Source organism: Podarcis liolepis, assembly GCF_965112155.1.
Source record: "Podarcis liolepis genome assembly, chromosome: 17".
NCBI classification, from domain to species: Eukaryota; Metazoa; Chordata; class Lepidosauria; order Squamata; family Lacertidae; genus Podarcis; species Podarcis liolepis.
This window is the reverse complement of record NC_139571.1, coordinates 648933-676690: the sequence shown is the minus strand read 5'-3', so window position 1 is coordinate 676690 and position 27758 is coordinate 648933. Positions and strand designations below refer to the sequence as shown.

Here is a 27758-nt window from a genome sequence, read left to right as displayed (position 1 = left end):
AGGTACCGCTCCGGCAGGAAGGTAAACGGCGTTTCCGTGCGCTGCTCTGGTTCGCCAGTAGCAGCTTAGTCATGCTGGCCACATGACCCAGAAGCTGTACGCCGGCTCCCTCGGCCAATAAAGTGAGATGAGCACCACAACTCCAGAGTTGTCTGTGACTGTACACTGGTACCTCGGGTTAAGTACTTAATTTGTTCCAGATGTCCGTTCTTAACCTGAAACTGTTCTTAACCTGAAGCACCACTTTAGCTAATGGGGCCTCCCACTGCCGCCGTGCCGCCGGAGCACAATTTCTGTTCTCATCCTGAAGCAAAGTTCTTAACCCGAGGTACTTTTTATGGGTTAGCAGAGTCTGTAACCTGAAGCGTATGTAACCCGAGGTACCACTGTACTTAACGGTCAGGGGTCTCTTTACCGTTACCATCACAAAAGAATGGATGGGCTGCTCAAGTAAAGCAATCAGTGACCTTTGTCAGGTATCCTAGCAGACAGGATTTCTGCTGTAGACTGCCTCCTTCTGTGATGTATGTATGATGCTTTTGGGGGTGGTCTTGAGCTACAGGGTGGACAATTTCAAAAGTCTATATAAGGGCTTGCACACCATTGTTCTGGGTTCCTCCTCCCTCCTGCATGCAGTGAGTGAGGACCCTGTTGCAACAGTTTAATAAAGGTCATGCTTATTAGCTTCTCAATATTCTCTGGTTCATAGAATCATAGAATCATAGAGTTGGAAGAGACCACAAGGGCCATCGAGTCCAACCCCCTGCCAAGCAGGAAACACCATCAGAGCACTCCTGACATATGGTTGTCAAGCCTCTGCTTAAAGACCTCCAAAGAAGGAGACTCCTTGGCAGCAAATTCCACTGTCGAACAGCTCTTACTGTCAGGAAGTTCTTCCTAATGTTTAGGTGGAATCTTCTTTATTGTAGTTTGGATCCATTGCTCCATGTCCGCTTCTCTGGAGCAGCAGAAAACAACCTTTCTCCCTCCTCTGACATCCTTTTATATATTTGAACATGGCTATCATATCACCCCTTAACCTCCTCTTCTCCAGGTTAGCATGCCCAGCTCCCTTAGCCGTTCCTCATAAGGCATCGTTTCCAGGCCTTTGACCATTTTGGTTGCCCTCCTCTGGACACGTTCCAGTTTGTCAGTGTCCTTCTTGAACTGTGGTGCCCAGAACTGGACACAGTACTCCAGGTGAGGTCTGACCAGAGCAGAATACAGTGGCACTATTACTTCCCTTGATCTAGATGCTATACTCCTATTGATGCAGCCCAGAATTGCACTGGCTTTTTTAGCTGCCGCGTCACACTGTTGGCTCATGTCAAGTTTGTGGTCAACCAAGACTCCTAGATCCTTTTCACATGTACTGCTCTCAAGCCAGGTTGGTCTCTTTTATTTTCTCCTACCGATAGAGAACCCACTTAAGGGCTCTATACTGGCTCTTGGATACCCCACAAGGGAAAAGGAGCAGGTTTTTTCTACATCAGTTATATGGATAGAGAGGAGAAGGATAAACTTAGGATGCCACTGGGAGAAGTGTGAAATCTCTTTCCTGCTGCTGGTGAGTCCAGCTGCATCAGCCCTGCCCCATCGTGCCCTACATTTCTTCATCATGCTAGCGTGTAACGGAACATGGAGTCCACAGCTATGTATTAATAACTCTTCTCTTCAATCTGCTTGCCAGCTCGGATCTGGGAACACTTGCAGACACTCTAGCTTCTCACACCCTCTACCAAATAAACACGTCTACACTACAGAGCTAAATAAGTTTCAGAGCTATTTAATTGTCAGGGCTCCCAACCAAGGCCAGCCCAATACATTTTGGCAGCTGAGGCAGATCCCAAAATGATGCCCCCCTCCCTGCCAGAAAGAAGGGGGGAGGAGAGATTTACCTCAGCAACAAGGAGAGCAGAAATATCAACATTGGCATCTGCTGTCCCAGTGGACCCTGCCACCTGAGACACTCACCTCACATGGCCTCATGGGTGAGCCGGTCCTGAACAAAAATCAACATCAAGATCTGCTGCCCTGGGGACCTGGCTGCCTGAGGCAGCTGCCTCTCATGGGTGGGCTGGCCCTGCACCCAACAGAGAGGCTCTGGGAAGTGTTGTCAGATGAGAAGGCCAGTGGCTTCTAGTATAGCTTCAGGCACCAGGCCTGTTGGCGGACCAACTCTGCAAAGCTGCAAAAATGTCTCAAACATGACGTGAAGGCTTGGAACATCAACCCCACTTTGTGGGAATCCCTTGCAGACGACTGCAATGCCTGGAGACAGACAAGTCGTGCATCCACAGTAATGAACAGAGGAGGAATGACCACTGGGAGGAACGCAGAGAAAAGAAACGCCATGGCGCATCTGTAACAGTGAAACTAGGCACCTTCATCTGCCCCAGCTGCAACAAAACATGTCTGTCCCATATCAGTCTCTGCAGCCACAGCAGGTGCTGTAACTCCAACAGTTTGACTTCACCCCAAAAGGTGCACTCCTCCATTGTCTCCCAAGACAGATGGATGCCAGCAACAACAACAATGCTCACTTGCCAAACTATTATTTATTTATTATTACCTTTATGAGTTGTTTTACACTGGAACAGTCTCAAAAGTGACTTACGGAAGATAAATCCATACCAATGGAAACCAGTAAAACACCTTTAAAAACCACAATGTACATTAAAAGTGATCATCTAAAAATACTCCTGTACTTAAGAAGACAACTCCCAAGTTCTTCTGCAGGAACATATGGCAGTCAATCCAGATTTGGTATGGTATAAACCACCACAACTTGCACCTCTGCAGTGTTTTCTGAGTGTTCAAAGCACTTCATGGCATTATCCCTGTAAATCTGCACAACAAACCTGTAAAGCCAGTCACTGTTTTTATTATTAGTCTCATACTGCAGACGAGGGACTGAGGCTGAGAATGACTTGCATAAGGCCACTTTCCAAGTTCACGGCAGTGGTGAGATTTGAACTCGAAGCTTCTTGGTTCACAGCTTTAGGGCTTATCCACACTTACCTTTGTACTGATCTTTCTATGTCAGGAGTGCTCTGATGGTGTTTCCTGCTTGGCAGGGGGTTGGACTCGATGGCCCTTGTGGTCTCTTCCAACTCTATGATTCTAGGTACAGCCCACGATTTAAAGAACAGTGTCTGAGCACCACCTCCTTTTTTTGATGCAGAGCTTTCCCCGTGAAAACCTGCCTCTTCAAGTTCAACCAGAGCAAATGTCAGTCCACGGAAAACTAGAATTGATGTTTGCTCCAATTCAGCTTCAAAGAGCTGCTTTTCACGGGAAAGCTCGGTGCAAAACAAAAAAGAAAAACTGCTTGGGCACCGAGTGTTAAAGCACAGTTCTTTGCCTGAAAAGAGTACGCAAAAGGCAGCTGTGCCTGCTTAGTTGCTTATATAGCATCCTGTAAGTGTATACCTGCATGCAAGCTTTTTACACTAGTACAAATAGATAGAGCAGCCTAGAAAGATTCTTTTCCAAGAGTTGTATAGAATGAAATTTATCAGGAAATAAAATTCTTGTATTCTTATTGTGATGGAACAAATCAAGGGTGAAATATGCAAGGCTGGCCTGTACTATGGACAGATGGGACACCCATTTTGGACTCTAATCCCAAGAAGACCCTTGTCAACTTCTCTCTGCTACTGTCATTCTTGCGCCTTGTTCTAGTCCTAGCTTGGACACTAGTGTCTAGAACAAGAAGGGAGATATGAGGCAGCCCATTGTAGTTGCTGTAAGGTTATGGCTTTTTAGCAAGCATGAAATACTCATCTTCTTGCACTCCTTCCTTTTCTCCTCATAGATCTGGGAGCCCTCTGAGCATCAGAGGGATTATCTTCCCCTGGAGAGCAGGCAACATGCCTGGAATGCAGTTGGGAGGTGCAGTTAGGCTTCCCTCCAGCACTCATCAGCTGGATTGGGTCATGTGGCAAATCATGGGTCAAAGCAGGACTGAAATGTCATTTTTAAACGTGCTGGTTCTGTGAAAGTAATCACTAGGCAAGTCAACTTGCCACTCCTAGAAAATTAGACAGAAATTCAACTTCTGTGGCTTTTCTTGGAATGGAGATGCACAGGTAGAAAAAAAACTGTACCGGTTGAATTTATGCCTGTCACCAGGCCAGGAAAAGTATGGGAGGCCCACCAGGAAAAGGAAAAACCTCAGAGTATGTGAGGAAAATCCCTGGTTGCAGTGAACAGTGGGGTGGGGAAGAGGTGCTGTCAGCCAGTCCTAACCCAGGGCAGGGTGAGGTCTATTGCTGTCCTGAGTCACCCTCTCCCCGCCCAGGTAAACAAGACTCACCTGGAACTCCTCAGCCAGCTGCCCCTTCTCTTGCCCTGCCTGGGCCTCGACCCGGGCTAGGAAGCCCTTCAGGCTCTCTGCACAGCGGCTCATCCCTGTCAGAAGAGGGACAAGGCAGAGTGGGAACTGAAGGCTATGAAATGCTAAGAGGAAGTTCAGGTTCTTGCAGCCACGCCTCCCCAATGTGGCTGGTGGGATGGGCCCAGACCTGTCTGGCTCTTTGCCCTCTCTTGGGAAACGGAAGGTAGCTTTTCTGCACACAGCAATCAGGGTGTGTGAGCTTCTCTGGACAACTGGCAGGGACAGCCTGAATGGCATCATCATCATCACTGGCAAAAGTCTGCACTGTCCCCACTCCCGTCTAGGGAATATTATCCTGTGTCCAAGGTTTCTGGCATTATTGTCCCAGGGGCAGCTGTAGCTCAGAGTGTGAACCAGGACTGTAGTGGGAAACACAATTCAGAAACGCAATTCTCCGTGCATGTTCCTGGGGAGGTAAGTCCTCCTTGGTTCCCAGAGACATGTGACCAGTTACTCCCAGGGAAGTATGCATATGATTTCAGCAGGGCCAGTTCCAGAGAATACCCCCACCCCAAGTGGTTGAGCTGAGCAATAGATCACCCAAAGCTATGCATGATCTACCGTATTTTGCGCCCCATAGGACGCTCCGGCCCATTGGACGCACCTAGTTTTTTTGGGGGGGGAAATAAAGGGGAAAAATTTATTTTCCCCCCCCCCAGGTGCAGGGCTGGAAGAACCAGGTCGGGGAACAGCGGGAAGGCGCGCTCTGCCTCCCCGCTGCCCCCTGAGCTTGTGGGGCTGGCTATGGGGAGAAGTGCGCTGATCCCGGGACTGCAGGCAGCTCTGCGCGGCCATCAGGAACGGGGTGGGACTTCGCACCCGGCTCCCGGTGGCCACACAGAGCTGCACAGAGCCGGGGACTGCAGGCAGCTCTGCGCGGCCATTGGGAGCGGGGCGGGACTTCGCAAATCTGGGAGGGAGCTAGGCTTATCTTGTGACCGAGAGATACTCTCTGAGCTCTTTTTATATTAACATCTGTTTGCACCATTGAAGTGCAATCCAATCCAATATATGTTTATTCAGACCTACTTTCTATATTATGTTCAATGGGTTTGAATAGACCCACTAAAATTAAGTTAGGTCCATTAATTCCAGTGTGTCAACTCTTAGTACAACTTGATTGAATATTTTCCTATATACATAGAAATGTAAGGTTGTCATCATGCTGCAGTTTGTTTGGCTGCCTTTGGTGGCCATGCCAACTCCGGAAGACAACAGGGTAGCAGGCTGCCCTGACAAGCTGTTTAACAGAGGGGACAGAAGGTGCTTCAAAGGGTGGTTTGACAAACTGCTCTGTGAAACACCTCCCCCACTCCGTTGGGGCTGTGAGCAGAGGGGCTTGGAGCAAGCTGGGAGGGGATGGGTGGTTGCTGTTGTTGTTTAAGAGCAGTTTAATTGAACAAAATAAAACAAAAAGTATACTGTTACAATTACAATTACACACTTTCCATTGTCTCTCATAAATTGTCTTGGTTTTGAAAAGTTTTCTACTGTCTTTCAAGGGTCAATCATGTCCTGCCAAAGAATTTAGATGTTTACAGTGTTCTTTTATGTATACAGTGGTACCTCAGGTTACATGCGCTTCAGGTTACAGACTCCGCTAACCCAGAAATAGTGCTTCAGGTTAAGAACTTTGCTTCAGGATGAGAACAGAAATCGTGCTCTGGCGGCGCGGCAGCAGCAGGAGGCCCCATTAGCTAAAGTGGTGCTTCAGGTTAGGAACAGTTTCAGGTTAAGTACGGACCTCTGGAACGAATTAAGTACTTAACCTGAGATACCACTGTACACTTATCTTTCCAGTGCATCAGTACCAGTTTTTTGGTCACAGGGCACAAATAATTCATTTATGTTGTCCAACTGTCCAATTCCATTTAGTTGGTATGTAGTTCAAAATAATCTTTTCCTCTGAATTTTTTATTTTTTTCTGCAGTTGTATTTATGGGAGGGGGAAAGTGAGGGGCTGGCTGAGATCAGAGGCGTAGTGGGGGGGCAGGGGGTACATGGGGGGTACATGGCCCCGGGCACACCTGACGCTCCCATGACAGGCATGGAGCTCTAGCTGCTGAGGTGCGGCAGCAGGCAGGTTGGTCTAATGGCCAGGTGGGTGGAGGCAGTGGGCAAGGAGCCTGTTGCAGAGGGGCTGCGTTCACCCTCTGTGCGCGTTCTGCTGCATGCACCCCCAACCCAGCTGCCCAGTCCATCAGGAGGGTGTAACACTTGCCCCACCCCTGCAATCCACGCTATGTTGCTGGCTGAGATGTAAAAGGAGGACAATGTGTGGCCAGTAGGTGAGGTTCGCAAGCAGAGAGAGCAAGGGCAGGAGCCCTTAGTAACTCAGTAGGCTGCACAGAACTTAGTGTGACTTACTTCGGAGCAGATGTCATAGATGTTTTGGCTGTGATTCTTGCATTGTGGGGGGTTGGACTAGATGACCCTTGGGGTCCTTCCAACTGTGTGACAGCTGAACTTGATCTACACGTGATATTGTGCATGTATCTATATATATCTCTTAGAGGCTGTCTTGGAGTGGGGACTGTGATCCATTTCTTCCTATTCTTAAATCATGGGCCCATGACTGTATATATGGAAAATCCCTACAATCTGTAAATGAAGTAATGCTTTTGAAGAATAAAGGCAGTGAATGGAGGATTCTGGTAGTCTTAATTTCCAGTTGTTAATTTTTTTAATGGGAGTTATGCACCTGGGGTCAAGCCCAGGACTCTTTTTGCCTCTGAGAAAAACTTTTTTCTCCTGATCTCAGAGAGCACCAGTGGCTGCACTCTGCATATGCTCTGATGTATCTCCTTTTTTTCTATTACTTCACCTGTGCCAGGGCAGCCCAAGCTCTTGTGTACACTACATGCAGACACCCAGGAACCCCAAAAGTGGGGGGGGGGGTGTCAGGGAGAGAACAGGGGAGGGAGAGTTTCCTGCCTTAACTTTGCGGGGAAATATGGAATGATAATCAGAATAACCCTTGCCTCCTCAAAACTGGCTGCTGAGGACTGGGTTGTACACATGAGAGTGCTCAGCAGCATGCACACGTGAGCACAATGTCAGGACTCAGGAGTCACAGGAACTGGCCTGTTTCAGTATAGCTGCTGCCCTTGAGCTACCAGAACTACAACTTGGCATCAAATATTCTCAGGCTTTGAACTAGAAGGGAGACCTTGGTGCAATTCTCACTGAAGGCCCTGCTATCTGCATGGCATTGCTCGAACTGAGATTTTTCACAAATGCAATTGCTGCTTAGGGTGTGTGTGTGTGTGTGTGTGTCACACTTTTGAGAATACAATTATCATTATCATCATCATATATTTATTTATATTCCACATTTTTCCCTGATGCCAGTGGCGGGCCTTGGCATCTCAAATTTCAGTGGCACTGCAATTTGTGTGATGCTGCCATTTGGCGCCCTCTCACCTTCTGCTGGATGTCATAGTTGTGGCGCCCCAGAAACTCTGTGACTGGTGCAACTGCACCGCTCACGTTCCCCTTGATTCATCTTGGTGATGGGACTCAAGGGAGCTTACAGATAAAATCAATTAAACAAGATACAAGGCTGTATCTCCCATTTGTAACACCTTTCTGTGCTATGCACATCACTGTGCGTTACGGGAAATGCAGAAGAAAAGTGCTAAGTTCTTGAGTAATCCATACTGTGTCTTCTCTTTACCACACAGCTCTGCTCTTAACTGTAATAGTGCAGGAAGCAGATGGTGTTTGAAAGGTCACTTAAAAAACAACCACCTCAAGGACATACACGTGCACTTGGAGGGCCATTTGTGAATAGAGCTAGGCCTTTTCACCTTCCTTTTAAAATATAAGGTAAAAGCATGTACACCTTTCCCCACATTACATTACCTGCACAAAACTGTTAAATATTAAATAAAGTTATAGTTTTCCTTTGTGCTTTTCCTGATGGGAGTGTATGGACCATCATTGAGATCTCAAAAATTTCGGTAATACATGGTGAAATGCTGTTGAACATAAATGCACACTTGCTGCCCAAACATCTGTGGCACCAGCAATGCTGTGATTTCTGAGTACAGAAAGCTGTTGCATAGTGTGGGGAAAATGGGTTCCTGAATCCTTAAGAGCTATATAGTGAGCAGAAATTCAGTAGGTTAAGTTTTTTGTAAATTGGAAGTACAAGGAAAAGCTGTGTAATGTTGTGTTATTCCATATCCCTGATCCAAAAAAGTTGGTGGCACACACACAAACATATATATATTGTGTGTGTGCTACTTTTTGCTCACTGGGTCATATAGCAGGAAGGTGCCTCTAAAGAGCTATGTCTTTAGATGACAGAAGCAAGGTAGCAAAGCCACACACACGACTGCACATTGTGTCTTTAGTTATAATTGTCACTAGTAGTTCAGAGGAAATGACTGGACCTTGAGATTATATAAGGGGGGGGGCATCCTTTACCTCAGTGGGTTTCAACTTAGGTACTAGAATAGCTCTACGGTATCAGTGCATACAGACCGCAACCCTTCACCATTTTCTGACAATCATAAAAATAGAAGACCATACTGGAGAACCGTGCTAGACCAGACTCCAGTTTGCGCACATGCAGTTTCTAGCATACTTTCCCCCTTTAATTTATAGAGAGAGAGAAATAATGCTATTGCATTCCATAGAATGGGAAGAAAGCAGTAATTGAAGACCCTCTCCCCTCCCCAGAGATTATGGAAAGTGGCTAATTAAGCACTACTAAGGTCGTAAGAGGGACACGGTTGGTGCTGTGGGTTAAACCACAGAGCCTTGGGCTTGCCGATCAGAAGGTCGGCAGTTTGAATCCCCGTGACAGGGTGAGCTCCCGTTGCTCAGTCCCTGCTCCTGACAACCTAGCAGTTCAAAAGCACGTCCAAGTGCAAGTAGATAAATAGGTACCGCTCTGGCGGGAAGGTAAACGGCGTTTCTGTGCGCTGCTCTGGTTTGCCAGAAGTGGCTTAGTCATGCTGGCCACATGACCCGGAAGCTGTACGCTGGCTCCCTCGGCCAGTAAAGCGAGATGAGTGTCGCAACCCCAGAGTCGTCCACGACGGGACCTAATGGTCAAGGGTACCTTTATCTTTAAGGTGGTAAGAAGAGACCTGCTGGATCAGACCAAAGTCCCATCTCATCCAGTGTCTCGATTCCCCCCCTAGGCCCACCAGACGCCTAGGAAGCCCACAAGGAAGGCACAAAAGCCACGAGCTCTCCAGCTCCTCTTGTTACCCTGTTCTTCCAAGGCATTTGCTGCCTCTTACCTGGAAGGCGGCATCTAGCCATCAGGATGAATAGCCATGGACAGCCTCTCCTCCGTGAATTTTTCCAATTCCCCTTTAAAGCCATTGGTAAGTTAATGAAACTGAAATAGCAGCACAGACACATTTTAAGGCCACTGATTATAAAGTGCAAGGACTTGATTAGAGTTCTGGTTAGGTTGACAAAGTCCCACCATGGCATAAGACCATCAATGACCAGGAGAACTCTGCTGTTCTCTCTCTCTCTCTCTCTCTCTCTTTCTTTCATTTTGAGACTGCAAAGATTGGGTACCGTGGTATTTATGTATTTATTTACAGTGGTGCCCGGCAAGACGAATGCCTCGCTAGACGAAAAACTCGCTAGACGAAAGGGTTTTGCGTTTTTTGAGCTGCTTCGCAAGACGAATTTCCCTATGGGCTTGCTTTGCAAGACGAAAACGTCTTGCAAGTTTGTTTCCTTTTTCTTAACATCGTTAATACAGTTGCGACTTGACTTCGAGGAGCAACTCATAGAACGCGGTGTGGTAGCCTTTTTTGAGGTTTTTGAAGACTTTGGTGATTTTTGAAGCTTTTCCAAAACTTTCCCGACACCGTGCTTCGCAAGACGAAAAATTCGCTAGACGAAAAAACTCGCGGAACGAATTGATTTCGTCTTGCGAGGCACCACTGTAATTATAGCATTTATATAAATGCCAAAAGGCTTCCGGAGCAGCTTACTAAAATCAGTTCTAAGGTGCTTCTGCCCTCGCGCTCACGATCCCCAAAGGCCTGAGAGGGAAGCCCAAGTTCCGAAGGCGGTGCCGGCCGCCTGGCCCTGGAGCCCCGGGCGCCATGTCCCCTCCGGAGCAAAGCTGGGACCGCGGCCAGGGCGACTCCGGCCACACGGCTTGTCCTTCGGAGACGCGGACCGACTCCCAAGGCACCGAGAATCCCCACAGATGGGATGGGCGAAGATGTTTGGGCCCCTGAGGCGAGGCACAAAATGGCTCGGAGGAAGGGGCAACGCGAAGCAGGGAAGGGCCGGGGGGGTCAGCCCTGGCCTAAGCGCAGGAGGCCGCGGTGGAGGCGGCAGCGGGCAGAGCGGCCAGGCCTTCCGGGGCCCCGGTGGGCCGCCCGAGGCGCCTGCCTCACCTTGGAGCCCGGGGCGCCCTCCGCCCGGCCTGGCGCGCTTCTGACGGCCGGCCTCCCCGCCCGAAGTCAGGCGCGGCTTTCGCGGACTGATTCTCGGCCGCCCAGAGAGCCTTCTGCTCAGCGGGCGGCAGGCGCGGCGCTGCCCAATAGAAAGGCCCCTGCGCGGGGCTGCTTCGGCCGAAGCCTCCCTCTGGCGCGCGGAACTCGGGCCCTTCTCGCGTCTCCGCTGCGGAGAAAAAGGCCTGCGCGGCGTCTTCGGGGCTTTCGTCCCGACCTATTTTTAATCACAGCCAAAAGGAAGCGGGGGCGGGGGGGGGCGGGATGGGGGTCTTTGCTGCTGCTGCTGCTGCCGCGCTTCTGCTTTGCTCCCAGCCGCCTGCAGAGCTCGGACTCATCCCGGCCAGGGGCGCCCGCGCCGCCTTCCCTTCTCGCGGAAGCCTCAGCTTCTGCTTTGCGCGGCGGAGCTCGCGCGGGCTCCGGGTGTTGGGCGACTGGGAGCTCGTGTTGCTTTGAACTCTTGCTCGGGTTTTTGTTGTTTTTTAGTTAATTGCTTTTAGCTAATTGCTTGTCATTGTCATTTTATTATTTTGGTGACTTTACTGCTTCTCTCTTAAGTGAAATAATACAGTGGCACCTCGGGTTACAGACACTTCAGGTTACAGACTCCGCTAATCCTGAAATAGTGCTTCAGGTTAAGAACTTTGCTTCAGAATGAGAACAGAAATTGCACGACTGCGGCGGCAGCAGGAGGCCCCATTAGCTAAAGTGGTGCTTCAGGTTAAGAACAGTTTCAGGTTAATAATGGACCTCCGGAACAAATTAAGTACGTAACCAGAGGTACCAGTGTAATGAACTACTGCTCTTCTTGCGCGCCACCCTCAGGAAGCCGCCGCCTCCAGAGCGACCCCCCCCCGTCCCACTTCCTGGTTTTGCGGAGCCGCCTCCGCCCCGCCGCTCCCGGCTCCTCCCTCCAGACAACGCCCATTTGGGATTGGTGGACGTTCCTGACTAGCCCCGCCCTTTCCTCGGGCCTTCGGCGGCTGCGGTTGATTCAGCCGGGTGTAATGGCCCCGCCCCTTCGGCTCCCTCTGTCGCTTTCCGCGGCCTCTGCCCGCCCCTTATCCTCGCTGACACTCCGAAGCAGCTCGGGGCCGCCATTGGCCTTCGGCTGCGTGCGCGGGCCGGGATTCGCGCCCCCGAGGCCCCGCCCCCGCCTTCCCGCTGCTCGTCCTGTGATTCGTCGAGGTGCTTGTCCGTTCCCCTTCCCCGCCCGCCCTCTGCCCCTTCGGGTCCGGAAGAGCGGCGACGGAGCGGCGCAGGGGCTGCGCGGCAATGGGGCGACGCGGAGCCCTCGCGCGGACGGTGAGGGGCGGGCGGGAGCGGGGCGACGGAGGGGCGGGGCGGCCGCAGGGCCTTCTCGGGCGAGGGGGCCTCCGGCGCTTCCCTCGGGATGGACTGGAAGCCCCTCGGGGCAGGCAGCTGCCGCAGCAGCAGAGAAGCCTTCCCCGCAGGACCGGGCCAGAAGCCCGTCCGGTGCCGCAGTCTTTATACCCAGCCCAGGAGCAGTGCCTGGCCTGGTTGGCCTTCCCACGCCTCCCTCGCAGCACCTGCTGTTCAGCGGTAGACTGTCGTGGCACCTGGAGGCTCCATTTAGTTTTCATGGCTAGTGGCTGAGGGTAGCTATAGCTTAGAGATTTCCTTAAGCATTTTGCTCATCATACTAAGAATAAAATTTCGTAATGCATTCCCCCTCCAAATGTTTTTTCTTTTGCAAAACCCCCCCAAAAGGCTTGGTGGGGTGTGATGGGGAAAAGGGCCATTTCTAGGGTCCCCCCCCCACCGTCACATTTTTAGATCTGGCCAATAGGAGTTTATCTAAAAGAGTTACCTAAGGTTGTTGCCATGTCTGTTGGGTTTCCATTGATGTGCTCAAGGACGTGTCTGACAAAACCCACCCTTGCATAAGAGAATTGCAACAGTTCAGCACAAAATAATAGTAAAATAACTGTCATCCTATGGTAGATGATTCTTGATGGAAATATGGAGGGCTGGATTTGGCAACTGTCAGTTAAAGATATTTCAGGGATGGCAACAGTTATGGAATTATGCAGTGTGTGAAGAAACACTTCATTTTGGTAGCCCCAAAACTTTCTGCCAATTGGCTTATTTAAATTACTACTACTAAATTATTACTTCCTGCCAAGCAGGAAACAATGACAATGGTGGCAGTGCTGTTTCTGTATCCAGACGGTTCCCAGTAGTCTTGGAGCTGCCAAGAATAAGAAGCTGCTGGGAACATCATGGTAGCACCATTCTGGGCAGATGCTCATTCTTCTGGACATAAAGGCTTAAAGGCTGGAAGAACATTCCAATGCAAGAATTCCAATACAGGAGGGAAATGGATCGTGAATATAGTTGGTAGCCCCAACTAAACAAGGCATTTCTTCAGGGCTGAGGAAATTCAGAATCACTGCATAGAGTTTAATCCCTCAGAGATTATTATTGCAGTTGTGGAATGCAGCCACCTGTGAAACATCTAGGCCAGCTGTGAAGTGCAAGTAGATAAATAGGTACCATTCTGGTGGGACGGTAAATTGCGTTTTCATGTGCTGCTCTGGTTTCACCAGAAGCGGCTTAGTCATGCTGGCCACATGACCCGGAAGCTGTACGCCGGCTTCCTCGGCCAGTAAAGCGAGATGAGCGCCGCAACCCCAGAGTCGTCCGCGACTGGACTAACGGTCAGGGGTCCCTTTACCTTTACCTACTCAGTCCACTGCCTGTTTCTCTTTCTCTTGTTTTATTTTGAAGTAGGGTAGTATTACTAAGTGTCACTTTGGATCCTGCTCCAACAGTTGAAGACCAGTGATCGAAGTCAGCCTTTCCCAACCTGGCTCCGCAGACGTTGTTATACTACAATTCCCATCATCCCTGACCATTGGCTGTGCTGGCTGGGGCTGATGGGAGTTGCTTAAAATCCCATCCAGGAGTTAAGCGCTAGTAATTCTGTTTCTCTCTCTCTCTCTCTGTGTGTGTGTGTGTGTGTGTGTGGTGATTAGTAACTAGGGCATTTCCTGCTGTCTCCTCTGAGGCATCCCTGCCCAGGCATGTGACTGAGATTAGAGCAGGGAGGGCAGGCAAGGCTGACAGATTGACTTTTGCATCTTGACTTTTGCATTTTGAGAGCCAGTGTGGTGTAGTGGTTAAGAGCGGTATTCCCGTAATCTGGTGAACATGCAGCTGCTGGGTGACCTTGGGCTAGTCACACTTCTCTGAAGTCTCTCAGCCCCACTCACCTCATAGAGTGTTTGTTGTGGGGGAGGAAGGGAAAGGAGAATGTTAGCCGCTTTGAGACTCCTTAGGGTAGTGATAAAGCGGGAAATAAAATCCAAACTCTTCTTCTTCTTCTTGTTTCCCTTGGAAAGCCCTTTTCTCCGATGTGCATTCATTCATACTTTCTAAACTGAAGGTTGAGGTTCTTTTTGCTGCTTCTTTTAGGAGGTGGAGGATGGAGTTAGGGTGTGAATGGAACTGTGAAGGCAGTGTTCTAAGTTCTGTCCCTAATTTGAGAATGGGGTTGGGCCTGGTGAGTAAGCGACAGAGCACCTGCATCCTGGTTTGTTTGTTTTTTTAGTTTTTGTAACACTGGGGAACTCTTCTCACATTTGCCTCTTGACTTCTCAGGAGCTGTTTGAGATGTAGAGGGAAGACCCTGGCTTGCCTTCTAAGGGTGGGATGGATCTCCCTGAACATAAGGCTGGGCTCAGCTCTGCAGAGACAGGTGAGTGGTTTAAGTCTCTGCCGTTGTGGTTCAGTTATTCTACCTGAGGCTGAATTTTGTTCATTAACAGTGGACCTTTTAGATGATGTGGCTGCTAACCAGATCAAGCTGGCAAAGCCTGTAGTGTTTTATATCGTGACATAAACAGAAAAAGAGAGGAGCTTACCATATGCCTCTCCCTTTTCTTTGCTGAGATTATAGATAGCAAGATATGTGTGGGAACCAATACCCTCTCAGCTAAAGTGGTGGTGAAGTTTGGTTGGGGAGAAAAAGCATTGAAGTGCTAGGTTCCTCTTCTAGGAACCAGTACTGTTTTTCTAATGGCACCCACCTGAGAGGTGCCAGAACAGAGTTCCAGCGAGCTCCAGCTGAAAAGAAGCCCTGCTAGGAACCAATGAGGGGCATAAAGGGAGATGAGGGAGACTTCATCATCTGACCGAGGAAAGTAAGGGATTTTGGGGTGGCTGAAAGACATGCTGAAGCTTGCTGCAAAGTTGGTCATGAAGTGTTGCAACTTTTAGTAGTTGAGCTGCCTTTTCAGTAGGGTAAAGGCTGGTGCAAGTAGGGAGGTGAGGATAAGCTAGGACTCCTCAAATCCTTTACTTGTGCTGTGACTTTTTCCAGGTGAGGATGAGCCCTGTTCTGCATTGGATGAGCAAGGGGAGCTACCTGATGTCCCAGTCAATGGACCCATAATTGAGGCAGATGCCAAAGCGCATATGCAGGAGGAATCAAGTGAAAAGGACCTGTCTGACTCAGCCTCAACTGATAACACTTTGGAGGACTCCAGCGAGTTTAACCAACCTATGGTGATGGGCGATGGGCCACCTGGGGAGGAGGAAGTGGCACAGCTGTGCCCGGCTACACACCGGGATGAGGATGTGACAGCTGACAGTTGGCGGGCACACAGGAAACATGTATTTGTTTTAAGTGAAGCTGGCAAACCCATTTACTCGCGCTATGGCAACGAAGAAGCCCTCAGCTCCACCATGGGTGTTATGATGGCACTTGTATCATTCATCCAGAGTGGGGATAATTCCATCCGGTCCATTTACTCTGGTATGGCAAAAGATTGGCAGTGGGGCATTGTTTTAATTACAATTAACAACTTGTTTTTATGAGGCTTTGGGACTCGCTCGTGATTAGAAGTTGGAGCTTGTAGGTTTTGTTAAGGATCCTCTACTTTTACCCCCATAATTCAAGCTCTGGTATAGGAGTTATTGGGCATGGTTGTAGCCAGATTTAAGCCATATCCTTATAGCTACAGTTTAAAATTACAGCTTAAAATTATTGGTTTCTTTCAAACTGGACTGGCTTTCAGAACCATGACTGATGCCTAACGATCTTGGAGTCTCTTGTGTTTCTACTGATAGTTAACAGTAAAGGCTGTGTAAAAGAATTTCAGTTATTGGGCAATAGAGGGAGTTGGGGTTTTTATCATGGTAATTTTCTTTTATATGAAGAAAGCTGTCATGTGGACTGCATAGCTATGTAGTTGTGATTTCATGCAAGCACAGAGAAGCACAAATGTTCTGGCTTCAAAATCCAGCTTCCTAAGAATTTCCTTTCATTCTTTTTCTCACCTTTGTGGTTGTAGAGATGCTTGGAAACATGCAGACAGTGTCTGATGATGTCTGGGGAGCCCAGGGGTCAGAGACTGGACCTTGCTTCTCTGTTTTGCTCCATGCTGTTCTTCATGCCTAGCAGAAGCAAAATAGTAAAAATTGCAGAATGAATTCTGCAAAATAGAGGAAACAATCCAAAGGTACTTAATATGCATAGCTAGTCCAGGCAGCTGAATTTATCTCTTCTTACTGCATATTTTTATTATGATCAGTAGTAGTAATACTCCTTTTTTTTTAAAGTGCAGAATGTGTCCTGCTCTGGCATGCAACGTTTCATGTATTTGCATCAAAGGTTGCTACTGTAAGCTCACACAGCACTGAAGTAAGCCCTCAGTGGGACTTCCTTATGAGTAGAAGGCATGTATAGCTTTGCACTATAACACAGGACTTAGTGGAACATCTAGGGCTACAGCTTGAAAGGACCTGCCGTACTAGAAAAATTAACCAATAAACTGAAACTGACACGGGGACAAACAGAAGAAGATGCCTTCACCCCGGTATGGCTCCCCTCTATCACATACACATCCCAACAAGACAATGACAATAATCCACCAACAGCATACAAATCAATATGGCTAACCTGATCCAAAACACCCACCCACCTCGCCCACACACGAAAACAAAGATCACCACAGCAAATCACAAACAAACAACCACACCCTAGGCCAACCCCAACCTCTCACCACCAAAGGAACACAAGTGAACAGCACAAGCAACGCTGACACCAAACCCTACCTACATTAAGCATAATAGAAACATCGCCACCTGACCCCACCCCCACCCATCTTCCCCCCACCCCTTTTTCCCCCTCCTCCTAATTTCTCAACAAATGAAACGGATTTGTAAAAATGTTACATGGAAAAAATACGAGAGACATTACACATACTTCTGTAAAACAAGAAAATCTTTAATAATAATAATTTTAAAAAAACTTGAAAGGGCCTGTTTATGTGCCTGGCTGCCTTTTTAAAAGAGTTGTTTGGAGTGATCATCAGCTGGAGGAATGGGGAGGGAGATGGTGTACCCCTGTCTTTTGTGCTCCATCATAATATATGACATATGCATGTTTAGATTTAGTAGCCTATCCTGCCCAACAAACTCACTCTGTGATCCCTTAGGGCACGGGTGTCAAACACAAGGCCCGCGGGCCGAATCCGGCCCGCCAGACCTCGTCATGTGGCCCGTGTAGCCGGCGCCGGCCGCCAGCCTTCACCTTTTATTCTCGGTTTGTTTGTTTTTTGACACAAGAAAGCCGCCTCTTCAGCGCATGCGCGGCAGCCGACAAGCCAGAGAACGTCTGCCCTCTAGCGGCACCGGCCGTTCTACACAGGAAACCTCCACTTTACATGCATTCAGGAAACCTCCATTTGTTTTTATATTGAGCGCATATTGAGTCCTATAGATACAACCGGCCCTTTGAGGGTGACCAAACTGCTGATGCGGCCCCTGATGAATTTGAGTTTGACACCCCTGCCTTAGGGGAAGAAATCTCATTCAGTTAAATATGATGGGGAATAAAAAAATAGTGACTATATAAAGTTGATTTTTTAAAAAATAAAGCAATATAAAAATAAGGTTCTAATTAGTCAGAACACTGTGTATCCTGGACTTAAATAGATCTACTTCAGTTCTGTTGTCAGGAAAAACTTAATTCCTCAACCTGTATAAATTACGTAAATTACCCAAATACAGTTATTTCTTGTTTGGCATAGTGGATTCTACCCCTTTGACTATTTGCATGTGTTTTCCTTCTGCTCATCATGGGGTTGGGAGACAGATAAGGAGCTACACAAGGCATTAAAATCCTGCCTCTGGCCGCTGGGGATCTTGTTCAGCTACGCTGCTGAGATTCAGCTGATGTTGTCTAGAACAGTGTTTCCCAAACGTTTTTGGGCAACGGCACACCTGTTTACTGAAAAAAAATCTCGCGGCACACCACCATTAAAGCCCCGCCCCGTGACGTCAGCGCGCAGCGTCACGCCGGGAGGGACGCACAAAAGTGAAAGTTTTTTCCCTCCCCCTTGCTGGGGAACCTCCAAGCTTTGGGGGTGGGAGGAGGCAGCAGAGCGAGGGACTGAGGGACGGCGGCAACTGAGGCGGCGGCGGCTGTTGTGGTGGTGGCGGCGATAGCGGGCGGAGGAGGGGGCGGCGGCGGGGCTTGAGGAGCCGTCGCCGGGAGTTGCTGCTGCTGCTGCTGCTGCCCGGACATGCCGGCCTCCTCCTCCTCCGCTGTCTCGCGCTCCTCCCTTTTGCACGCGCTGCCCCGCCGCTCGGCACCACCACCGCGGAGCCGCCCCCGGCTCGACGCGGATCCTCGCCGCCGCCTCAGTTGCCGCCGTCCCTCAGTCCCTCGCTCGGAATTCAGCTCGGAATTCAGCCTGAGGAAAACCCCAAGTCCCCACATTTCTAGTTTCCCGCGCCCTTTAAAGGGCAATACGAGCCCCACGGCAGGCAGGCAGGCAGAACTGGGAAGGGGGTTTCCAGGGGACACGGCAGCTCCTCGAAAGGCTTCTCTCAGCTGCGCTCAATCCGCCTCGGAGAGGATTTCCCCTCCGGTCCCATGCCTTCGTTTGGGGCATCGCTCCGGCTGCTCCCTCTCCCGCGGCGCAGGAGCGATGCCTCTCTCTGGCTCTCCCTCCGCGCAGGCTGAGGGAGGGAGGGAGGGGCGCGTGTGACCCGTCTCTGCTGGGAGACCAAACCCAGCGAGGCAGAGTCGCGCGGAGGCGCCCAGGCAGCGCTGCCGGCTGCGAGGAGGAGCGCCAGGCAGCAGCAGGAGGCGCGGCCTCTCCTCGCCGCCGCCGCCCCGCCTCTCGCCGCCCGACTTGCCCGCCTCCCTCCAGGCAGCTCGCGGCACACGAGGCAACGTCTCACGGCACACACGTGTGCCGCGGAACACCGGTTGGGAAACACTGGTCTAGAATGCTTTCAAGTATATCTTTGCAACCATAAGGGCAAGAAATGTGTATCTGAAAAAGGTATGCTCTAGGGATGCTAATTTTATACCCAATACTGCATTATATGGGCTTTTTGCATTTCCATGGCTCAGTCTTGCTTTCCCCCTAGGGTTGATTGACATCTGGTTCTGTCCTATTTGTGCAGAGCTCAGTCTGCTGCACCTTCTGACTAGCTCTCTCCTTTCCACCACAGATGATCACAAACTGGTTTTTGTGCAGCAGGGCCCGCTGGTGCTGGTGTCCGTGTCGCGCACCTTACAGTCAGAGCAGCAGTTGCGGCAGGAGCTTTTGTATGTCTACTATCAGATTATCAGCATGCTCACAGAGGCCAGCATCACTCGCATCTTTGAGCGGAAAAAGAACTATGACCTCCGGCGCCTGCTGACCGGCTCAGAGAAGATCCTCAACCGCCTGCTGAACCTGGTGGAGTCGGACCCTTGCTTCCTGCTTGGTGCTGTGCGCTGCCTGCCCCTCCAAGCCTCCCTGCGGGATTCCCTGGGCACTTTGCTCCAGAAGGCCATCACGCCCAATCTGGTCTTCTCCATTCTGGTGGCCCGGAGTCAGCTGGTCACCACAGTGCAGGAGAGAACAGTGATTGAAGACTGCCGTTTAGAACCCACTGACTTGCATCTATTGCTCAACCTCATTGGGGCAACCTCTGCATTCCAAACAGGGGAGATTTGGACGCCTATTTGCTTGCCACGCTTCAACCCGGATTGTTACTTTTATGCTTATATTTCCTACTTGGATGCAGAATGTACCGTCTGCCTCATTCTTCTCTCCACGGACAAGGAGTCTTTCTATTCTGTCTCGGACTGCAAGAAACGCATTGAGGAGGGCATGAGGACTCAGAACTACCTGCAGGCACTCTCAAGCGGCCTGAGAAGCCCTTCCTATAGTGTGGGGCTGGTGGGTGTGCCAGACCTCCGGCACTTTATGTACAAGCCTCTGGATATACCTGATAACTACCGGCAGCTTCCCCAGTTCACCAGGTAATTAGAGGCATGTGTGGTCTGAGATATGCTCTCAACCCTATGAGAGCTCTTTGAAGAGGGCAGTGAGATGGAAGTGCAGTAGAGGATGGCTTAATTTGTTTGTGACTTGATACTGTCCCCTCTGAATTCTCAACGTTTCTCATGGTGGTGGGGGTGTTAGTGAAGCATTTTGCCTCTTAATATTTTGACCGTCATTGACATGTTTCTGGAAAATATGATTTGGCTTATTTTTATGCTCTACAGTTTTGCTTCAGTGCAGTGTTGCATGATATCTGTCCTGGAAAAGAGTACTGAAAATCTCAAGATTTAATTTGGGTAGACAGACAAAATCTCTTGGTTTTGGGACCCAAATTTTTGGGGGTTTTGTTTTTTTTAAACAGGGGGAGTGTCCTCTTGTTAAGGGACAAAGCTATTGTGTCCTGTAATGCTAATTGCTTGCCTATCTCTTTTCCTGACGGATTTATTTTTATTTATTTTATTTATTAAATTTGAATATCGCCCTTCATCTGTAGATCTCAGGGCAATTCACAACATAAAAGAAACATATAAAAACACAAAATACATAATAATAAAAAAAAAAACCAATACATTTGCAAATGAAGCAAATGTGTAGGGCTTGAAATTCATTGGCTGTAGACCATTAAAGAAAGTGAATGATTTTGCTTAATGCAATATTATTTGTTTGGGGAATGATCCAATCTGACACTTCATGTGAATGTAGTAGCACATTTCACCTTCTTATTATTTTATTATTTATTAGATCTATATACCAACCTTCATCATAAGATCTCAGGGCGGTTCGCAGAATGAAATACAGGATAAAAACAAGTAAACAATTAAAACAAAACAGCAAAACAATACCCCCCCCCTTTCCAAAGACACATTTAAAAGGCTGTGGAATATTCATCAGCCAGGCCTGGTTGAAGAGAAATGTTTTCACCTAAAAATATATAATGAAGGCACCTCCCTGGGGAGAGCATTCCACAAATGAGCCACTACAGCCTCCGAATGTCTCGTGGAAGAAGCATATAGAGAAAGGCCTTAGATGATGATTGCAGAGTCAGGGATGTTTTATATTGGAAGAGGTGATCCTTGAGGTATTGCGGTCCTGAGCCACTTAAGGCTTTATAGGTCAAAACCAGAAATTCGAATTGGGCCTGGAAACTAATTGGCAAGCCAGTGCAGTCAGACCAGGATCGGTGTAATACTCTCAAACCATCTTGTCCTAGTGAGCAACCTGGCCGCTAAATTCTGCACCAGCAGAAGCTTCTTAACTGTCTTCAGAGGCAGCCCTATGTCATTGTTACACTGCAGTAATCCAACCTAGAGGTTACCAGAGCATAGACAGTAGAAGTTAGGCTATCCCTGTCCAGAGCTGGGCCATGAGCTGAAGGCACTCTGGGCCACCGAGGCCACCTGAGCCTCAAGTGACAGCAGAGGATTCAGGAGTACCCCAAGCTACATACCTGCTCCTTCAGAGGAAGTGTAACCCCATCAAGAGCAGGTGATCTCCCAGCCATCTCTTCTTCCGCTCACAAAAAAAATCCCACCTGGTGTCTGTGTGACTTCACACATGTAATGGTTTTAGGTGTGCCCCTTAATGTCTCATTCAGACATTCATAAATCTGAATACAAATGTGTTTGTAAACACTTAATGTTTTGAGTGAGCTTTTGTGGTGGATTTGCTGTTGTATAATGGGTAGTATGATCCTGTACTGCAGGCTTCCTCAAACTCAGCCCTCCAGATGTTTTGGGACTACATTTCCCATCATCCCTGACCACTGTTCCTGCTAGCTAGGGATCATGGTAGGCCAAAAACAGCTGGAGGGTCAAGTTTGAGGAAGCCTGCTGTAATGCAACAATACTTGGGTGATAAAGCAGAACAGTGCAGTTTTTCTCTCTCTCTCGCTCTCTTTCTTGCAAGTGTTAACTTGCTGCACAATCCTATTCCCAGAAGAAGCTCCATCCCAGAACTGATTTGTGTGTGTGTTAAATTTGATATGTTGATGCATCTAGACTTAGCTTTGGGGGCAGGCAAACCTAGAGAGATGGTACAGCTCCTGCCTCGACTCCCCCCCCCCCCAAGACTCCCAGCCAGAGGTTGTGGGAAGGGCTAAGATGGCCTTATTGAATTACAGCTTTAAATAGAGCAAGTCATGAGGTTTATCCCCCGCATCAAAAAGAATCCTTGTGTAGAAACTACTGGGCCGCAAGGGAGAGCCTGAGGGTGGGCATTAGGAGATTCTTGCTAGCTGGCAAAGTCTTGTAAGTGGTACACAGAAATCTGGAAGCCATTTTGACAGGAGGTGCTACTGATTCAATGCTAATGCATCTAGAGTCCCAAAGGAATACTTGATTGGTCAGAAGCACCCACATTTCCTTGGGGAAAAGCAACTAGAAACAGCCCCATTGGCATCTGAAAGGGTTTTACATGTACAGTGGTACCTATGGTTACAAACACTTTGGGTTACAAACTCCGCTAACCTGGAAGTAGTACCTCGGGTTGAGAACTTTGCCCCAGGATGAGAACGGAAATCATGCGGCGGCAGCAGGAGGCCCCATTAGCAAAAGTGCGCCTCAGATTAAGAATGGTTTTGGGTTAAGAACGGACCTTCGGAACGAATTAAGTTCATAGCCCAAGGTACCACTGTAACTTGTTTTGACATGTGCCCATTTTGCAGCTTCCTTCCCCTAAAGACGTGCTAGGATATGAGGGGCGTATTCCACTGACCACTTTAGTACATTGTAGGCTGACAGATGGCTAGGGTGTATGCTTGTCCATATGCGTATCTCGGGTGCTGCTATGCACAGGATCCAATTCAGAAAGACATGGAATTGATTAAAAAGTGACATCTAGCTGTGCAGTGCCTAAAGTTAACTCCTGTGTATGGCATCAGGTGCAGACAACACAATGACTGAGCAGCCATACGTTGGAAGCTGAAAACATGCTGGTGTTCTGACACTTTTCCTATAGCTTCCACTTGCCTGGAGCCTGGAAAACATATTGGAGCCTAAACGTTTTCTGATTGTCAGACATTTCTTAGAGGCTTTTTCTGGGATTATATTTTTGTCCTTTCCCATCTCTGAAGAATTTGCTCAGTGGTTGAGGTGAACAGATCCCTCCCATTCTTCACTATGCCTGAGTTCAGTAGCCTGACCCATAGTGAAGAATGGTATAGAGGGACTCAAAGTTCTTTGATTTCCTGATATGTTTTTTTTAACCAATTACAGCCCAGAACTGGAGGGGCCTTACTGCAGTGAGAATGAACGGCACCGACTCTTTGACCTCTATCACTACCTTCACAGTCGTATCCACAGTACCTCACGCCCTCTGCGTCTCATCTACCATGTAGCTGAAAAGGAAACCCTCTTGGCTTGGGTGAGGAATGACACTGCGGCTGCTTCTTCAACTAAGAGACTTTGTGATCGCTAGCTAAGAGCGCAGCTACCCATTATGAGGATAATACAGGACTCCCAAGTCCATGCTTTCCTCATGTCAACACTTGGCAGGCAGGAGGGAGGGAGGAAAGGAGTGCTCAACATTTCTCTTCACCATTGATTCACCCCTGTAAATCCAACCCCTCATGGATTTAAAATAAAGAAACCCTTATTTTAATCCTTTCTTCCTGATGCCCCCCAGATATTGTTGGACTCAACTCCTGACACCCCTCATGGTCAATGATCAGGAATGATGGGAAGGCAGAGATTCCTTACCCCTACCTTAGGTACTCACAAATAGTTTACTTTTTCTTATCAGCGTCCTATAAATTAGAGTAGCTGGGGTAAACAGCTTAGGTGAGTCACAGAAAACTTGTGACTGGCTGGCTTTTTGAGCTGTTGATAATCTGTGTTGGAGACGGCACCAAACATCACAAAGATTTAAGGATCACAGACGTGCTTTCTGCTGTTCAGTGGATTAAGAGTCCAGCTCTTGAGTGAGGTGGCTGGGAACTTTTATAGGTTGTCAAAGGTTGGTGAAATCTGGTAATTTAGGGAACTTGCTACCTATAAGGCGCTGCTACAGAATACTAAGTTCCTCTCTTGCACATAGTTGCAGGCTTTGGTTTCCCACCCATTCTACAGCTTGGCTGTATCTGTTGGCTGTATCTGTTGTCTAATGGTCACCTGCAGAGAGTTCCCAGCCTCATTACTGAATGGGGCTGAATGTTTTTTTCTCCCATCCTCTCTTCTCTAGGTCACAAGTAAGTTTGAACTGTATACCTGCTTCAGTCCTTTGGTGACCAAAGCTGGTGCCATCAATGTCCTGACTAAGCTGCTGCGCTGGATAAAGAAGGAAGAAGACCGGCTCTTCATTCGTTACCCACCCAAATATTCCACCACACCCAATCCTAGTAAAGGAAGCAAGGGGTCCCGGACTGATGGTGCTGAGAATGGCTTCTTTGGAGGTCTCTAAAGCCTAGGACTTTAATACTGAACTGTACCCTGTGTGCACCTCCTTACAGACAAAGAACTTCTCTGGGTGGTTTTGTTCTTCACAAGATGATCAGGGTCTGTGTGGGTATGAAAAACATTGCAATTTTCAGGCTAAGCTGTCCCTTTGGTGATTCATTCATAAAGTTTTAGCCTGCTTTTTAAAAGTTTTATATTACTTGTGATCTTTGGCACCATGCCTGCAGAAAGGGATTGAGCCCGGACACAGACTGTCTGGTAGACTGGAGATTACTAAGGAAATGTGGCTCTTGTATTCTGGGAAAGTGGCATATAATTGGAATATGGGGGATTTCATATATTGATCCTGCTTAAATATAGTTTCTGCCTATTCTGGAGTCCAGCAGGTTAGAATTATCAGTGGGTAGGTGCTCACACCATGGATATTATCACTGGGGGTGGGGATGGGATTGCGTTCCTTATCACATTGTTTCTTTTCCTCCTAAGAGGGCATGATGGCCACTTCCATGCTTTTGGACAGAAGTCAGGAGGTAGGGAGTCTGGCTTGCTCCGTTTCTCTAAGAGTAGGTTCAAATTTGTGACAAATATGGGTCTTGGTAATCTCTGAAAATACTTGCCCTTCAATAACCTACTTGATTGTCCATAGTTGCTATCTTTTGAGAATAGCTGTCCAGGATCTAATCTAGTCGGTGCTAGAGGTTTATAAAGAGCCTATTACTTTCAGACAACACGTAACCTAGAGAGAGATGAATGCTTCCTGCAGAGGTAGCTGACTTGAATCAGGCTTATGCCGATTTGAGAGACTGCAAGTGAAGAGGCCAGTTCCAAAGATTCTTCTATCCTGGGACAATTGAAATATTTTATTAGACTAATGTCATCCTTGTTCTTTGGGCTATAATTGCCTAATGAATTAGGAAAGCAGCTTCAGTCAGCCCTTTGGCCTGACACTAAAGGATAAAGTTATGTTGAAGGGTATTTTACAGTCCTGGTACGTTAATTGATGTCTATATGATGACTCAGTTTGTACTGTGTAATTATGATGGATTATTGACATTCTTTTTAATGTATTATGTTTGAACCTAAATGGCTTTGAAAAATTGTCTCACTGTCCATAATTCTCCCCCCCCCCGCCTTTGCCCTGTATTCTTTTAAAAAATTAAACTCCATCTTAGATTGAAACAGGAGCTGGCAAAAGTTCAGAGATGGAGAATCTTTGTTTTTTGCTGAATAACACGCTGCTCCTATAAGAGTTCTACTACTCTTTTTGTGCAGGGATAACACCAGCCCTTCCCCCAATAAATCTGTTTCTGTGGGTTTTTTTTTTAAAAAGGCAATAGGAAAGAACAATTGGACCTGTCTAAACAGCCTCCTGAGGCTTGATACTGACAAATAGCTATTTTTACATCCTTGTCAACTCCCAGATTTTGTCTGGATGTACCACCAGTTGCAACAACAACTCTTCTCAGAAGGAGACACTGAACATCTCATTTTCTTGCAATTAACAGTTGCATCTTTGCCCTTCCTGAGCAGGTGCTGTTCTGCTGTGCAAATACGTGCCCTGTATGAATTTGCTACTCATCCAGTGGGTCTGTTCTGTTTCCTGGTCCTTCCTGATTGCTTTAAAAAAAGTATTATTTTTGTCCAAAGGGGAATATGAGGAAGCATCTGTTCTCCAGTGGGCCATCTTGGCACCCTGTTATTTCTCATGATGTGGTGGGGAGTAGTAAGTCTTAATTTAACCTGGGATGCTTTTGTTAAGTGTACTGATTGTGACCAGTTTTGATGTAGGCTGAGCACTGAACTGGATTCTACCCTCATTGCCAATACTGCAGTGACTGGAGAAACTATGCTATTTTGCAGGGTGTATCTGTTGCGATTGGATTCCTCCTGGTGCATGCTATGCTTCTTGCTCAGCTTGCTTTCGACTAGCATGTTTTCTTGCCCTGGTAAAAGAACAGCAGTGATCCCATGCATAATGTGGCTTAATGACAATGAGGGTTTATATTTCTGACTGAACTGTTGTACTGAGAACTGGAAGCATCTTATTAAAAACAAACACAAGTCATTTTAAAATCAACGCCATCTCGGCATATCTGTCTCTTTCTCCATCTGCGACCATGTTTAGCAAAATATCTTCTGTTTTAGCTGGTCAGGATCAATTGCACTCTTTGGTTTCCAAGGATTCTCTGCATCAGCCTTGCAAATAGCAGGGCTGTTGTAATTAATTCATTGATTTACGGTAAATCTGCATAAGTTGGCATCTGAGGAAGCTGGTAGTTCTGTAAAGACATGTGTCTCACTAGGCATAAACTTAGAAGTACTGTTCTCCTTCTCTCACACAGAGGAGAACCCTGTATCTGCAGTTTGCAAAAGCGCTTTTACTAAAAAGGGGTTTTAAAAAAATCTGCTGGCCTACTTATTTAGGATAATCTGTTTAAGCTATGCAAAGTGTTTTTCAATGCATAATCAGAACTAATTGCCTTCATTGGAACCCTTCAAGCAAGTCCCAAAAGGGTTGCAACATTTTTTTTGTTCTACTAGTTTGCCTGCCTGCACATAACTCAGTGATTTGTTGCCTAAAAGAACCAGCTTTTCTAGAGTTTTCCTGCCTGGTCACGTGGCAGAGATCCTTGGATGCCACAGGCAATCAAGTGAGGGAGTGTTTACAAGTCTTGTCCATGCTGAGTTTATCTCAGGTTAGTACTGAACTGCAGCTGACTTGGAGCACCTGTTATCAAAATAATTTTTGAGAAATTGTGTGGGTGCAACTCTAAACATTATATTTGCTTACTTCAACTGGCATTGCTTTGAAGTGAGGTGAAAAACTTACAGGAAAATCACAAAAAGTGTTAGAATTCAGCATTGAAAGCATAGATGTAGCTGCCACATGTTCATTCAGCTGGTTTTCCTTGATGTACTATGATCTTCCTGCATCTGCCTTTGTCTATTCTGCCAAGCACAAAAATATGATTGTGTTTAAGTTGGTTGTGTATAGAGTTATAATAGGCACTTCTCTATGAGATTTTAATTTTATTAGAATCATAGAATCATAGAGTTGGAAGAGACCACAAGGGCCATCGAGTCCAACCCCCTGCCAAGCAGGAAACACCATCAGAGCACTCCTGACATATGGTTGTCAAGCCTCTGCTTAAAGACCTCCAAAGAAGGAGACTCCACCACACACCTTGGCTGCTCCTTTCCGCTGTATAGTAAA

The 27758-nt window shown here is 47.8% G+C and overlaps 2 protein-coding genes across 9 annotated transcripts in view; one reads left to right on the top strand and one right to left on the bottom strand.

Annotated features, from left to right (window-relative positions):
• PTPN18 (protein tyrosine phosphatase non-receptor type 18) overlaps nt 1–27758 on the bottom strand; it is an 87725-nt gene that overhangs the window by 53099 nt on the left and 6868 nt on the right. For 2 of the 6 annotated variants that reach the window (XM_083482538.1, XM_083482539.1), the window contains one exon: nt 16144–16260. In XM_083482538.1, the coding sequence (XP_083338664.1) occupies nt 16144–16173 (30 nt within the window). In that variant the 5' untranslated portion in view covers nt 16174–16260. Of the gene's footprint in view, nt 1–4318; nt 4480–9654; nt 9723–16143; nt 16261–27758 lie in introns of those variants that run through there. The other 4 variants (XM_083482536.1, XM_083482535.1, XM_083482534.1 and 1 more) reach the window with 4 other exon arrangements.
• LOC310696699 (vacuolar fusion protein MON1 homolog B-like) lies at nt 11546–26621 on the top strand. Of its 3 annotated transcripts, none has more exons than XM_083482543.1 (6): nt 12024–12144; nt 14464–14560; nt 15185–15619; nt 19333–20131; nt 23366–23513; nt 24330–26621. In XM_083482543.1, the coding sequence occupies exons 2-6, from the start codon at nt 14515–14517 to the stop codon at nt 24546–24548; spliced, it is 1647 nt and encodes a 548-aa protein (XP_083338669.1). In that variant the 5' UTR covers nt 12024–12144; nt 14464–14514; the 3' UTR covers nt 24549–26621. The 3 variants fall into 3 exon arrangements, with proteins under 3 accessions (XP_083338668.1, XP_083338669.1, XP_083338670.1); XM_083482544.1 differs by lacking the exon at nt 12024–12144 and adding an exon at nt 13003–14365; XM_083482542.1 differs by lacking the exons at nt 14464–14560; nt 15185–15619 and having other exon boundaries at nt 11546–12144.

Bases quoted from the DNA above. Each gene is read 5' to 3' on its own strand.
- LOC310696699 (XM_083482542.1), top strand. From the start codon at position 11,631: ATGAACTACTGCTCTTCTTGCGCGCCACCCTCAGGAAGCCGCCGCCTC. The intron at 12,145-19,332 runs GTGAGGGGCGGG...TTTCCACCACAG, and splicing joins GCGGAGCCCTCGCGCGGACG to ATGATCACAAACTGGTTTTT. The intron at 23,514-24,329 runs GTGAGGAATGAC...TCTCTTCTCTAG, and splicing joins AGGAAACCCTCTTGGCTTGG to GTCACAAGTAAGTTTGAACT.